Source organism: Eumetopias jubatus, unplaced genomic scaffold, assembly GCF_037043125.1.
Source record: "Eumetopias jubatus isolate StellerSeaLion01/CBP00866 unplaced genomic scaffold, mEumJub1_p1.0 scaffold_7, whole genome shotgun sequence".
NCBI classification, from domain to species: domain Eukaryota; kingdom Metazoa; phylum Chordata; class Mammalia; order Carnivora; family Otariidae; genus Eumetopias; species Eumetopias jubatus.
Genome location: NW_028274813.1, coordinates 116465576 through 116480044, shown reverse-complemented (window position 1 = coordinate 116480044; position 14469 = coordinate 116465576). Strand labels below are relative to the sequence as shown.

Below are 14469 nucleotides of genomic sequence, written 5' to 3'. Positions count from 1 at the left end.
CTGTAAGGAAGGCTGCTCTCTCGGCTAATCTCTTGTTTGTGGCAGTTAGCACTGTTGTACCCCGTGGGCCTAACTTCAGGCCTTGTTCCCTGGCCACTCTCTCGAAGAATCCAGGCGAAGCCTGCCCGAACTTTACCTAAGAGCAGTGGAGAGGTATTAAAGAGGGCACTTGCTGAGATGAGCACTGGGTGTTGTATGGAAGTGATGAAGCACTGAATTCCACTCCAGAAACCAACATTGCACTGTAGGTTAACTAAGTAAAATTTAAATTAAAAAAGAAAAGTTTTTAAATAAAATAAATAAATAAATAAATAAGAAATAAAAGTACATTTTTATTTGGGGGGAATGATAAATAATTGATACCTCCAAGGCATTTTCTTAGCTGAAAACAATAGCACCTCTCTGTATTAACAGCCCATATTAAGAGGATTATCCCAGTGAGTCATCAACAAACTTCCCCACTGTAGATACTGGGAAAGAGAGGATTAGGGATTTCATATGGTTGCTCAAGATCATGCACATCAGAACTGGGAACCATAAAGAGTAGGCTGCATGACATTCCCGCTAAATTACCTGAGGCTTGGTCAGCTCCTGACACGGACAGGAAGGATATGGAGTAACCACATTCCTGGAACAGTCTCAGGTAGTTGTCAGATTTGAGTTCTGGCTGTGGTAACCTGTAACCTGTAACCTGTAACCTTCTCTGTGCCTACACTTACCCAAGACCAATGTCGGCCCTTGTTGGTATCCTGGTTCATCTGCCCCTTGTCTAGGGAGATGGAGTAGTTGAACCCATCAGCCAGCTCCTCGATGATCTCCTGGTTTGAGTTCTGCAAAGACAGTGCCTAATAGCTTGGCCAAGAGGAATATAGGACACGTCTGGACATGGCCACTGGGGGATACTCTCAAGAGAAAACCTGTTCCACAGTTGGGGCAGAGTAGGGCATCTGCAAAGAACTCTACCCAGAGAGGAAATAAGATAAAACCTGTAGGGCTCAGGATTAACATATGGGTAGAGGAACTCACCTTCTCATGCACCAGCCATGACCCAAGGTATAAACACGAAAGACCCACTAGGCTTCCAACACCTAACAATCAGCTTCTGCCCAGGAAGGACTCAACCCTGATTCCTGCCTCCTCTGTCCCCCAACACAGACACAGACACACACACACACACACACACACACACACACACACACACACAGGATGAGGGACAAGAGGTGCGGCACTGCTCAGGTGGAATCACAATTTTGTCCCAGCCTGAATTGGCCTGCCTTGGGCTCTTCTGTGTTACCTTTCAGTGCCTTCTGCAAAATGACCAGATGCATCGGGACTGATGCCTGAGCCAGTGTCTACAGCGACTAAAAAGACTCTCACTCTGAGCTTTCTTGAGCCCAGATCTTCTGCTACCAGAGAGAACATTGAAACATCTTGCTCTCCTGTCTCCAGTCAAGTGAGCTGGATAGGAGGCTATCTCTAGAATGTAGGTCCTTGGTTACCACAGTTCTAAGTTCTGTTGAGGTCTATGATCAAAGAAGTGAGGTCACTTTTTGAGGATTCTGTTACCAGGGCCCCCTCTTTCGATCAGCCTTACCCCTATGGGCTGTTTACTGCTCCTCCTCCTCCCCCATGCCAACTCCTTAACCACACAAAATTAGTCAAAACATCCCTCTTCGCACATCCCTGAAAATGTAATGAAGATCCTAGCTTTGAGAAGACAGAGCTGAATTTGGGCCTCCTTTTTCTTACCTATTCTTTGTCCTGGGAAAATCACTGTGCCTCTCAGGTCCTCCCCAGTCTCCAAACCTGCACAAAGGGGATGAGGCTAGAACCTACTTTCTAGGGACCTCATCAGTTGTATCTGAGATAATATCTACTACACCTGTGGGATGGTGTCATACGTATCTATGGCACAATTTAGTGATTGAAGAATTACAAGAAGGGGTTGGAACACCACTCAAAGCAGACCTGGGTTCCAGCAGTATGGTGCTGGAAAAGTCCTTCCAACTTTGACTCATTTTTAGGTCAGACCCACGGGTGGGGGTGTGTGTGTGAAATTAATGTAAATTCAGATATTGTCATCTTCTGGCATAAAATTGTTCCATTGTCTCCTGTTATATTTAGAACGAGACCCATGTATGTCATCTCAGCTTATGGGCTGGACTACATCCACAATGGCTTTCAGTGATCCCCACCCCTGGTATACACATCCCTGTGTAACCACTAAGCATTTAGAAACTGGTTTATGACCAACAGAATATAGCCAACGTGATGGGATGTCTAAATTTGAGACAAAATGCCAAAAAGGCTCTCTTTCCTCTCACTCCATCTCTTGTGTTTCCTCTCTCTCTGGCACGCTCTCTCTCTCCCTCTCTCTTCCTCTCTCTCTCTCTCTCTCTCTCTCTCTCTCTCTCTCTGTCATATCCCCAGGGAATCAGGCACTGATGCTTTGAGCTGCCCCATTAGAGTCTCACATAGAAGAGAAACAAGGGAGTGCTCAAGCTGACAGATGGGAAAGAACTCAGGCTCTCCGTTGAAACTGCACTGTGAGTCCTGTGAGTGAACTTGGGAGCAAATCCTCCACAGTCCAGCCTTAGTTGAGGCTACAGCCCCAAACCTTGTGATACATCCTGAGGCAGAGACACAGGTGGTGTCATGCCTGGACAGCTGGTCCACACAGATGGTGAGATATTAAATATTTGTAGCTTTAAAACACAAGGTATTGGGGCAATATAGTCAGAGAGGAAATGATAACTAACACAGTCCATGAGGTCCCAGAATCTGGCCCTGCCACCATTGCCCGCCCCCTCTCTCCTCCAAGGCTCCCTCCAGCCACACTGTCCACTTTTCTAACCTTTTCTGATCAAACCCACTTTTGCCTGTGAGTCTCTGTCTCAGTGGTGCCTTCTTCCTGACACACTGCTCCAAGACTTGTGCAGAGCGGCTTCCTCTTGTCATTTTGGTATCAGCAATGTCACCCCAGTGAGGCCTTTCAGACCCTCCGCAGTCGTCCCTCACAGCATCCCACTTTGTTTTCACCACAACACTTGCTGTTTCTTTTTTCACATGTCTACGCTTTTGTGCTTTTGTCTGTCTCCACCCCCACCCCTGACTGTGAACTCCTGGCAGGCAGGGACCACTGGGTCATTTTCAGCCCTGTACTTACGCCCACCAACACTCCTTAGCAAAGCGTGAGTGCTTGCTGCATAGTTGCTGAAGGAATAAACGGGAAGATCTTGTACCACTCCTCATGTTTTTGAGCACTCAGATAGTCGAGAGGAATGCTAGTAATAGGAGGTGCAAGTTGTTTCTGGGGCAGGGGGACAGCCAAAAAGACCTCTGCATGACTCTTTGATGCTCCAGGAGCTCAAGAAATGTATAGTTGGTACTGTGTAAGTTTAAGGTGTACAGCATAATTACCGGTCATACATGTTTGTGTAACAATTACCACATTAAGTTCAGTTAACATCCCCACCAAAATATATATATATATATATCCTTGTCACGAGAAGTCTTAGGATTTATCCTCTTAGCACCATTCAAATATAGTACACGGCAGTGTTAATTTATACAGTGCTTTATGTCAAATATCTCAATAAAACTGAAAACAGAAAAAAGCAAAACCTCAGTGGGCACCACTGACACAGGAGGCTACCTTCTTTCTGGAGGCCAGCAGCTGTACTGCACCCCAGGCAGGAACACTACCAAACAAAACAGGAATCTTTATTTGAGTTTCTGCATGGTAGAGGCTCTCCAGAGTCCCAGGGGTAAAGGAGCAGGACCTGCAGGCTTCCAGGGCTGTAGGAGGGACTTTGGAGAGAACCTCATGCTCCCTTATTTCTATCCCCCCTGCCCAACAAGTGTCCTCTTAACTCATGAGGCATCCTTTTTTTTCCCAATTTTTATTTAAATTCCAGTTAGTTAACACATAGTGTAATATTGTTTTCAGGAGTAGAATTTAGTGATTCAACACTTATATTTAACACCCAGTGCTCAACATGACATGTGCCCTCCTTAATACCCATCACCCATCTAGCCCATCCCCCACCCACCTCCCTCCATCAAACCTCAGTCTGTTCTCTATCGTAAAGAGTCTCTTATGGGTTAGGCCAGTGATGGGTATTAAGGAGGGCACGTATTGCATGGAGCACTGGCTGTTGTGTGCAAATGATGAGTCATGGAGCATTACATGAAGAACTAATGAAGTACTGTGTGGTGACTAACATAACATAATAAAAAAATAATAAAATAAAGTTCTTTTTTAATTTTTATTTTATATATACATTATATATATAACATATGTGTATTATCTTTTGTTTCCTTGCACTGTATTTTATTTTAATTTTGCATATTTATAATATATATATTTTTTTCTTTACTATTTTGGGATCTACATTCTTTGTTTTAAAGATTTCATTTTTTAAAATATTTTATTTATTTGTCAGAGGGAGAGAGCCCCAGCAGGCAGAGGGAGAAGCAGGCTCAATGCTGTACCAAGGCGGGACTCAATCCCAAGACCCGGGAATCATGACCTGAGCTGAAGGCAGACACTTAACCTACTGAGCCACTTAGACATCCCAGGATCTAGGTTGTTTTAAGCAACAAGCGAAAATATACCCAGGGTCTAGTTTATTGTTTTGTTCTGTTTTACTCTTGTTTGATTTTTTTTTCTTGTTTTGTTTCTATTTTCTTCTGGTTTGTTTTGTTTGTGTTTTTCTGGTGTTGTTGTTGGTGTTTTTGTCTTTTCTCTCTCTATCATCTATTCTTTTCTGGACATAATGATGAGCCAGAGAAGCTCATCCAAAGAGAAAAAACAGGAGGCAGTACTCACTGCCAGAAATTTAATCAATATGGATATAAGTAACATGTCAGAACTAGAATTCAAAACAATGATTATAAAGATACTAACCAGACTTGAAAAAAAAAAAAAACAAAGGCAGTAGAGAATCTCTTACTGTAGGAATAAAAGAATTAAAATATAATCAGGCTGAAATTACAAATGTTATTACTGAGATGCAGTCAAAAATGGAGACTCTAACTGCTAGGATAAATGAGGCAGAAGAGAGATTCAGTGGTATATAAGACAAAGTGATGGAGAATAAGGAAGCTGAGAAAAACAACTACTGGATCGTGAAGGGAGACTTGGAGAAATCAGTGGTACCATAAAGTGAAATAATATTCAAACAATATGGGTCCAAGAAGAAGAAGTGTGGGGAAAGGGGAAGAAGGTTTATTTGAACAAATTATAGCTGAGAACTTCCTTGATCTGGGGAAGGAAACAGACATTCAAGTCCAGGAGGCAGAGAGAACCCTCCACAAAATCAATAAAAATAGGTCAACACCACTGCATATAATAGTGAAGCTTCCAAATAACAGGGATAAAGAGAAAATCCTGAAAGCAGCTTGGGACAAGAGGGCCCACAAAAGATTCATTTCAGACCAAAGGCACCTCCAGATTGAAAGTGAGGGGGTGGACAACCATTTATCATGCTAATAGATACCAAAAGAAAGCTGAAGTAGCAATCCTTATGTCAAACTAGATTTTGTTTTATTTTTATTTTTTATTTCAAATCAATTAATTAATGTACAGTGAATTATTAATTTCAGAGGTAGGATTTAGTGGTTCATCAGTTGCATATAATACCTAGTGCTCATTACATCAAGTGCCGTCCTTAATGCCCATCACCCAGTTACCCCATCCCCCACCCACCAACCCTCCAGCAACCCTCAGTTTGTTTCCTGGAGTTAATAGTTTCTTATGACTTGTCTCCCAATCTGATTTCATCTTATTTTATTTTTCCATCCCTTCCCTTATGTTCATCTGTTTTGTTTCTTAAATTCCACATATGATTGAAGTCATCTGATATTTGTCTTCCTCTGACTGACTTATTTTGTTTAGCATAATACCCTCTAGTTCCATCCACATCGATGCCAATGGTAAGATTTCATTCTTTTTGATGGCTGAGTATATATATTTTACATCTTCTCTATCCATCATCTGTCGATGGACAACTGGGCACTTTCCATCTTTTGGTTATTGTGGACGTTGCTGCTATAAACATTGGGGCGCATGTGCCCCTTTGAATCACTGTTTGTATCCTTTGGACAAATACCCAGTAATGCAAATGCTGGGTCATAGGATAGTTGTATTTTTAACTTTTTGCGGAACCTCCATACTGTTTTCCAGAATAGCTGTACCAGCTTGCATTCTCACCAGCAGTGTAAGAGGGTTCCCCATTTCTGCATCCTCACCAACATCATTTGTTTCCTGAGTTGCTAATTTTCGCCATTCCGACTGGTATGAGGCGGTATCTCATGGAGGTTTTGATTTGTATTTCTCTGATGCTGAACATTTTTTTCATGTGTCTGCTGGCAATTTGTATGCAGACAAACTAATTTTAAACAGAGACTGTAATAATGGATGAAGAAGGACACTATAGCATAATAAAAGTGTCTATCAAACAAGAAGACCTAACAATTATAAATATTTATGCCCCTAACATGGGAGCAGCCAATTATATAAACCAATTAATAATAAAATTAAAGAAACACACTGATAATGATACAATAACAGCAGGGCATTTTAACACCCCACTCACTGCAATGGACAGATCATCCAAGCAGAAGATCAACAAGGAAACAAGGGCTTTGAGTGACACATTGGACCAGAGGGACTTCACAGACATATTCAGAGCATTTCATCCTAAATCAAAACATTCTTTCCAAGTGCACGTGAAACATTCTCCAGAAAGGTCACATACTGGGTCACAAACCAGGACTCAACTGGTACAAAAAGATTGAGATCATACCATGCATATTTTCAGACCACAATGCTTTGAAACTCGAACTCAATCACAAGAGAAAATTTGGAAGGAACCAAAACAAGGAGGTTGAAGAGCACTCTTAATAAAGTATGATTGGGTCAACCACGAAATTAAAGAAGGATTTAAAAAAGTATGGAAACAAACGAAAATGAAAACACAGCATTTCTGAACCTTAGAGATGCAGCAAAGGCAGTCCTAAGAAGGAAGACATATAGCAATAGAGGTCTTTCCCAAGAAATAAGAAAAGTCTCACATATGTTGTTAAAATCTTCACGTTCCCTTGGGTATATACTTGTAGTGCAATTGCTTCGAATCACGCTTCTCAGCAACATCCAGACGTTTCACGTGGCACGCTTAATCCCCGGACCCTGTTTCTAGGAGTTAAGTCCGTGGCACTTCCCCTAGATTTTCACACACAAAAACACACGCGCGCGTGAGCTTGCACGCACAAACACACAGACATAGAAACTTTGGAAATGCTTCTCTCCTCAGGAATGTTAATGTTAGCTGAAAGACGGTTTCTGTCCTGCTTTGTTTGTAGAGTAAAACATACGGCACTTTCCGCATGCATTCGCACACAGTTTTTGGGGAAAATGCCTCTAGTTTCCGCAAAGAAGGCGTTCCCTTCAAATCCGGTTCTACCTATCGTCGTGCCCTCCGGCAGTATGCCGGTGGGTTATAGGTGGCACCGTTTCCTTCCGTTCTTGGCTGATTCGTCCCGCGCCAGTCGTCTATACCCAATCCCCTCCTTCCTCCGACTTGGCATTTGGCACGTGTTTAGGGCCAGCGAAATGCCGAGGCTTAGCGTGGGGACTGCGGGAACGATGTGACCTAGATGAGGGCAGTGTGGAGAGCTGCCCTTTAGGACTGAGTGGAGGGCCAGCCGTAGGTTGAAGCCCCGGCTCCCAGTGTGGCCTGAGGGGGATGCACAGGGTTTCGCTCCAATCACGCTTGCCAGCAACATCCGGCGGGCCCAAGGGGCACGGTTTCCTTCTGGGTTCCTGCCTGATTCCTCCGGCATTGGGCAGGTCTCCAAACTCCTTTGTGCAATCAGAAGCAGGGTTGAGGCCTGGGCGGTCAGGGTCACATCCGGGCTAGGGTTAGGGTTATGGTCCTGGAGACGGAAGGAGCCCTCGGATGGCAGTGCGGAGACGGGAGACCTGCCCTGACCCCGGAGTGGAGGACGAGCCTGAGGCTGAGGCTCGTCCGACTTCCGGTTTTGCCTCAGGGGGAATGCTCCTAGTGTGCTCGGGTTTATGGGTTTTCGCTAGGATGATGCTCCCCACCCCACCCGCACTCACGCCACATCCTGGGGGTTCCCCGTGACACATGTTCCCTCCGGTTTCCTGCCTGATTGGTCCGGCATTGACCCGGTCTCCCAAATCCTCTGTGCATCCGGAAGCAGGGTTGGGGCATCATCAGGGCCCCATCCAATATAGGGTTAGGGTTTCGGGCTGGGAGACAGTAGGGGTCAATTTGGTGGTAGGGCAGAGACCTGCCTGGAGGGCTGAGCGGAGGGCTAGCATTAGGATGGGGCTCCAGCTTCCGGTTGGCCCTCAGCGGGGATGCTCCCCAGCCTCGGGGAGGTTTCGTGATCTGGACTCTTATGATCTGGGTCCAAATCCCAGGTCCACCACTTGCCATTTGTGTGACTTGGGTAACTTTCTTAACCTCTGAGCCTTTGCTAGCCACCTTAGTCAGTAGAGATGGACACTAATAGCACCTGCTGCAAAGATTGACTGTGCAGATTAAATGAGGTAGAACAGATAGAAAGCTGGGTAAGGCCCAGCCCAGTTGGTGGGGAAGGAACACTGACTGTGTGCAGCCAGGTCCATGGGTTGGCACCCATCTGCCCAGGAGGCTCACCAGCCTCAGCACTTGTTAGGCCCCTGATGTGTACTTAATTACAAGGAGGACAAACAAGGCCATGGTGGTAGCTGTCACAGGAGAATGCACATCTCAGGAGAAAGAGCAGAGGGTGATCAGGATGAGTGAAAGATGCCCCCTTGGGAAGAACCAACTTGAGCCACCTTCTGGAATCTTAGAGTTAGTGAGGATGGACTGGAGGCAAATGAATCCTTCCTTCCCCACCACTATTGGGTCCTGAGGCATCCCATGCTGTATGCCCTCAGTAGACACAGAACAAAACCTGGGGACCCCCACAAGGCTCAGACATTTCCTCAGCTTCCTGAGCTCCAGGTCTTACCAGTGACTCCTGCCTGGGCCTGTGGGGGACTGTGGACGCTGAGCTGGGCTATGGCAGTGCCAGGTGACACTCTCCTTGGTCCCCAGGAGCTATTCAAGAAGGTGGTGCCCAGGCATTGCCTGGGCTCCACCTGGTCCGAGAGGAACAAGCCTGGCAATGAGCACCTGGCACCCACAGTCCGTGCCACCATCACCCATTTCCAAAGTGTGACCAGCTGTGTCATCACCACCTGCCTCGGGGACCCGAGCATGACTGCCCAGGACAGGGCCAGGGTAGTGGAGCTCTGGATCCAGGTGGCCCAGGTATGCTGCGGGAGTTCCAGTGGAGTCCCACTCTGGATTCTGGGGAACTGCCTCTTCACCTTCTCAGTTCTATGGTCTGAGCCCCTCCACAGTCCATAGATAGGCCTTTCCTGCCAGGGGCACACTGACTTTGACTCACATGTCCTAGTGGTGGACTTCCTTCCTGGCTTCTTCTTTGAATTAAACAAAATCCTCCTCCCTGTGAGTGTTACTCTTCTGGCCTTAAATGTGCACTTTCAGGGCTCCCTGAGCATCTGTCTCATCTGGGAGGGGAGGGGAGGTTTAAACTGAGGGGATTGAAGCCAGAACAAATAGGGCTTTAGCTCCCCACCTCACAGCTCATCCTCTTTCCTCCCCAGGAGTGCCAAATTCTGAGGAACTACTCCTCTTTGCATGCCATCCTCTCTGCTCTGCAGAACACCTCGATTTGCAGTCTGAAGAACACATGGCAGAAAGTTTCCAGGTAGATAGGCCTCTTTCCACAGGTCGGACCAGGATGGATTAGGCATCTCTCCTGCGTCTGCCGTTGCTCCCTCAGTCAGCTGGGAACTCCTGGGAGGCAGCAAACCCTGGAGACCGAGACTGGGCTGATGTTGGGGTCTTTAGCCTCCCTGGGTCCTCAGTCCACCAGTTCTGCTTCAGGAATCAGTTTCCTTATATGCCAGATACTGGGTGGATTTAAGTTGGAGATTTTCACGTGTTTGCAGCAACAGAACCATATGCCCAGAGAAAACCAAAACTAGGCAACACAGAGAAGCTCAATAGAAATGTGAATAGAGGCTTCAGGTGACCACCGTGAGAGCTCCCCTCCCCAGTCACACGGAGACCTTAGTGCACAGAGGAACCCAGTGAAAACACTCATTCAGGTGAAGCTTTGGGTTCTGAAATAAAAGGGACTTGCCTTCAAATCCGCCACGTTATTCCTAAATTTTTCTTTTTTCTTTTCTCTCCTCTCAGGAAGAGCCACAAAAAATTTAAGAAGCTCCAAATCCAAGACAAGTCAACGAGCAGGGAACTGATGACCAGGGTAGAGTGGAGGCTGAGGGTCCGGAAAGAGAGGAGGACTGAGAGGGAAGGGGGACTGGGCAGGATGTGGTTTTGTTAGTTTCTCACTTAATGTTTTAGATTTTTCTGGACTAACAGGAAGAGGGACCTGTGTGGCCTATGGGCAAGTGGGGGTGGGGGCGTCCAGTTTGAGGTACAGGAGTCTCTGGTCGTAAGGTATAGTGGTGTTGGCTGGGGTGTCTAGCTGGCAACATTAGCAAGTCTCCTGCTTCCATGGAGGGCCCATCCTGCTGGCACTAATGAGTGGATGGGATGGTTAAGGAGTTCCTTCTTTCCTAGACCAGCCCAGTGTGCTCTCAGAAAGCCAGGACTCTGCTTTTTCTTCTGCTTTTGCAACACCTCCAGGGGGAGGGCATCTCCCAGGGGATTCCCATGGACCAGGTGGACAAAAAGGCTTCCCAGGCTTGGGTCCAAATGGCTGGGCCAGAGACAGATGTGTGTGCCTTCTGTGACTCCACACTGTGCCCCTATGGCCGCCACTGCTATTCACTCACCGGCTATTTCTCACCTGAGTGTCCAGTTGACAATGACATATGCCCTCAGTGGCTAATGAGGGGTGTCTGGGGGAAATGATAGTTTCACCGTGGATCCTTCCTGAATGGGCACCAGAAGCTTCATGTAAATGGGGAAACAAAGTATCCTGTCATCCTCTTCTCTGTCAGTCAGAGGTAGCACTTTCAGGGTTCCCTTCCTGAGTGAATGAAGAAAGACTGCTCAGCTGAGGAATGCCCTGAGGAGTTGTTGCTTGGGGGAGGTGAAATCCTTGGCTTTGCCTTGGTTCTGGTCTGGATGCAGAGACTCCAGATCGGCTAAGGCCGGCAGGAGCTGCTTAACCAGACTTTGAGAATGCCCCATCCCTCTCCATCTGTGGCTTGGCCCAGGTAGGGGCCTGGACATCCCTCAAGAGCCCAGAGGAAAGGATTTCTGGTCAGTGGTGGTCTTAGACTGAGTGAGAGCCGCTGAGACAGGGTCTCTGGCCAAAAGGGAACAGTGACCTCTCAATCTGTGAGCCCCTGAAAAACTTACTGCCCCTCTCAGGCCCCATCTGGGAAATGGGGAGATGATGATTCTGTGGTGCAAGCCTCAGCAAAGGGTGAAGAGGTTCAAGGGAGGAAAGGAATGTGTGGATCTTTCTGTCCTGCTCCATCTGGATGTGCGAAGCAGGAACAATGATGGTAGAAACATGGCACTGGGTCCTCAGGAGACCCTGTGTGGGGGTTGGAGTTCTCACCCTTTTCAGATGAGGAAGCAGGCTCGGGGAAGCCAGGCCACAGTCCCTGGGCCACACACAGAGTGAGTGTTGGAGCTGGGATTGATCCAGAATCACAACACGCTGGGAAGATAGAACAGCACTGGTACCAGATGACTCAGGTCAGATGTCCGGTGGCCAAAACCAGTAGTAGTGCTGAAGAGAATTTGAGCGAGGGGAGTGTGGCCTCACTGTCCTCAACCCTGGCAGGAGGCACCCTCCAAGTTTGTCACCCAGGAGATCAACACCCAGAAAACCCAGGAGAAGCAGTAGCAGCAGCAGTAGCAGCAGCAGCAGCAGCAGCAGCAGCAAGTAAGTGTGCCCATGGGGCAGGGGTTCCAGGGTGAGAGCAGAGGCTCCCGCTCCCAGCAGGAGTCCTCCAAGTCAAGAGAGGAGGGGCCTTCTTACTCCAGCCCTGACTCCTCTTGTCGCAGTGCCTGAAATCCTTCCTTAGAGGTGACCAGGAGGATGATGTGTAAAGCTGGGTGCGGGATGGATTTGGGGGTAGGGAGGGGCCTGGGACCACACACCCTGTCACTGGCCAAAGTCAGGTCCTGGGAAGTGATTAGGAGTCTGGTGGTCTTGGAGGGTGAGGAGAGGGGGAATTGGGAGGAGGCTGCTGAGGGACATAGTCTGCTCCACGTGGGAACCCTGGGGTGGGCCAGGAGGCTGAGGGTGAGGAGTTTTCTGTGAAAGGCTGTGGGGGCTCCTGAGAGCGGGGCCTCATCCCACCCCTACCGCATTGGCACAGGGTGTTGTCCCCTACCTTCGAACATTCCTCAATGACCTGGTGATGCTGCACCTGACGATGAAGGATTATCTGAAGGTGGGTGAGCCTGGGGACTGAGCAGGGAACCATGACTGAGGCTTGGGAGCCGAGAGCCCCTGAGCTGAGCCCTGAGCTGTCAGACCTTGGCAAACCTCCTCTCCTGAGAACCTCACAGCCACTCCTGTGAGCTGGTAAATCATGCCCATTTTAAGGGTGAGTGAAGGGAGACTCTGCATAAGACATTGCTCTGGGTTCCCCAGGCTGGTGAAGCAGCAGACATGCCTGACTGCAACGTGCACAAGGTTCTGACAGAGCTGGAATCAGCCTTTTCCTCATATGATGCCCCTTGGGAGAGAGCGAAGTCTGGCCCCTCCACGTCAGGAAGCACATAAGTGAGTGAGCAGTCCCTTCCTGCCTGAGGCCTCAGCCTCCTTGTATTATCATCAGAAAGGGCCGGGCTATAAGGTTCCTGAGCCTCTGTCCCCATGCCCCCCCCCTTCTTTGGGCCCAGAACCTGGCTAGAGCCTTGTCCTGTTTTCTGTATGTGCCTGGCCCCCTTGTGGGACCCGGCGGTAGTGCAACATGAGGAGTGGGCATAGATGGGCTAGTAATGGCTAGTGGGCTCTTTCTGATGGATTTTGATTGTCTGCCTTCCGGGGGGGAGAGATCAATCTCAGGAAAAGGAGTAAGGTGAGCAGCTGTGGCACTTCCTGCGGGAGAGGTTGGGGAGTGGAAATCAGAGACCCCCCCCACCCCCCACCCCCAGATTGCTCCCCGGGCTCCATCCCATGTTTTATGTTTATTGAGCGGGTTTGATAGCAGAGAAGTAGAAGACCCAGCCAACTGACGTTTGGGGGTGGGAGTGGGGTTGGGGTTGGGGGTAGAATCAAGGCAAACTTTCTTGAGGACGAGCTATTTCTACCTACCTCTGAGAACAGATGTGGCCTGAATGGAACCGAGGGGAGGAGGGTTCCCGTGTATGCAAAGACCCAGGACCTATCCCCTGTCCCACTCCTCATACCGCATGAGGCCTTCCAGCATCCCCCATGAGCCCTTGTCTGTATCCTGTCCTCCTCTCTGGCCCCAGGATTATGAAATAATGAGGGAGATCCTGCTGCTCCAGGTGGCTGCAAATAATTACAACCTCAACCCCGAGGAGCAATTTGGGGCCTGGTTCCGAGACATGGGGAGGCTCAGTGAGAATGAGCGGTGAGATGAGGCCAGGCAGGAGACGGGGGAGGGCAGTGGTAGACTCTCCCTGGTGGCCAGTCCAGAGAACCTGTGTCCATGGCTCCCTGGACAGCCCGAGACCTTGCTGCACTGTGACCCCTGGTGTACCTGGACTTTAGCTGCTGGTCAGACACTGGGAAGGACAGCTTAACTGGCTCCTGGCCGGCTCATAGGTGTCACTCTGTCCTGTAGCTCCATCCTGTCCTGCCAGCTGGAGCCCTAGTCCTAGTCAGCCAGCAGAACTGGGAAGGCCCAGAAGAGCCAGCCATCATCAGGCTCAGGGGCGAGTGAGTTTGCAGGCTGGTCGTGCCACCTCTTCCTCGGCGGTGGGGACACAGCTGGGATGCGTGGGGGTTCCAGGACCCCTGCTCTGAGGGGAAGGAGACCACTGGGAGGCTCTTCCTGTGGTCCCCTGAAGGCCAGGGGAAGAGACAATGATCCCACCCATCTCCCTGACTTCTCTTCTCCAAGACCTATATATATACCTATTTGGAAGGGCGATATTTAGTAAATGCTAGATTTAAATATTATTATATTAAAGTCCTGTTGCTTTTACAGTCTTGAGAGTTGTTATTTGATTCTTTTACTTCCCGCGCTAATTTAAATGATGAACAGATGCTCACATTCCTTCTTGAATAAAGAAATCTTGGGGCTCCTGGGTGGCTCAGTCGTTAAGTGTCTGCCCTCGGCCCAGGTCATGATCCCAGGGTCCTGGGATCGAGCCCCACATCGGGCTCCCTGCTCCGCGGGAAGCCTGCTTCTCCCTCTCCCACTCCCCCTGCTCGTGCTCCCTCTCTCGTTGTATCTCTCTCTGTCAAATAAGT

The 14469-nt window shown here is 48.5% G+C and overlaps 1 protein-coding gene across 1 annotated transcript; it reads left to right on the top strand.

Annotated features, from left to right (window-relative positions):
• Positions 1-9080: 9080 nt before the first annotated feature.
• Positions 9081-13628, top strand: LOC148163967 (ral guanine nucleotide dissociation stimulator-like). The gene is made up of 5 exons (XM_088025184.1): positions 9081-9332; positions 9692-9795; positions 10290-10359; positions 12398-12472; positions 13503-13628. Exons 1-5 carry the CDS (start codon positions 9081-9083, stop codon positions 13626-13628), a joined length of 627 nt encoding a protein of 208 aa, XP_087881310.1.
• The last annotated feature ends 841 nt before the right edge of the window (positions 13629-14469 follow it).

Bases quoted from the DNA above. Each gene is read 5' to 3' on its own strand.
- LOC148163967 (XM_088025184.1), top strand. From the start codon at position 9,081: ATGGCAGTGCCAGGTGACACTCTCCTTGGTCCCCAGGAGCTATTCAAG. The intron at 9,333-9,691 runs GTATGCTGCGGG...TTTCCTCCCCAG, and splicing joins TCTGGATCCAGGTGGCCCAG to GAGTGCCAAATTCTGAGGAA. The intron at 9,796-10,289 runs GTAGATAGGCCT...CTCTCCTCTCAG, and splicing joins ACATGGCAGAAAGTTTCCAG to GAAGAGCCACAAAAAATTTA.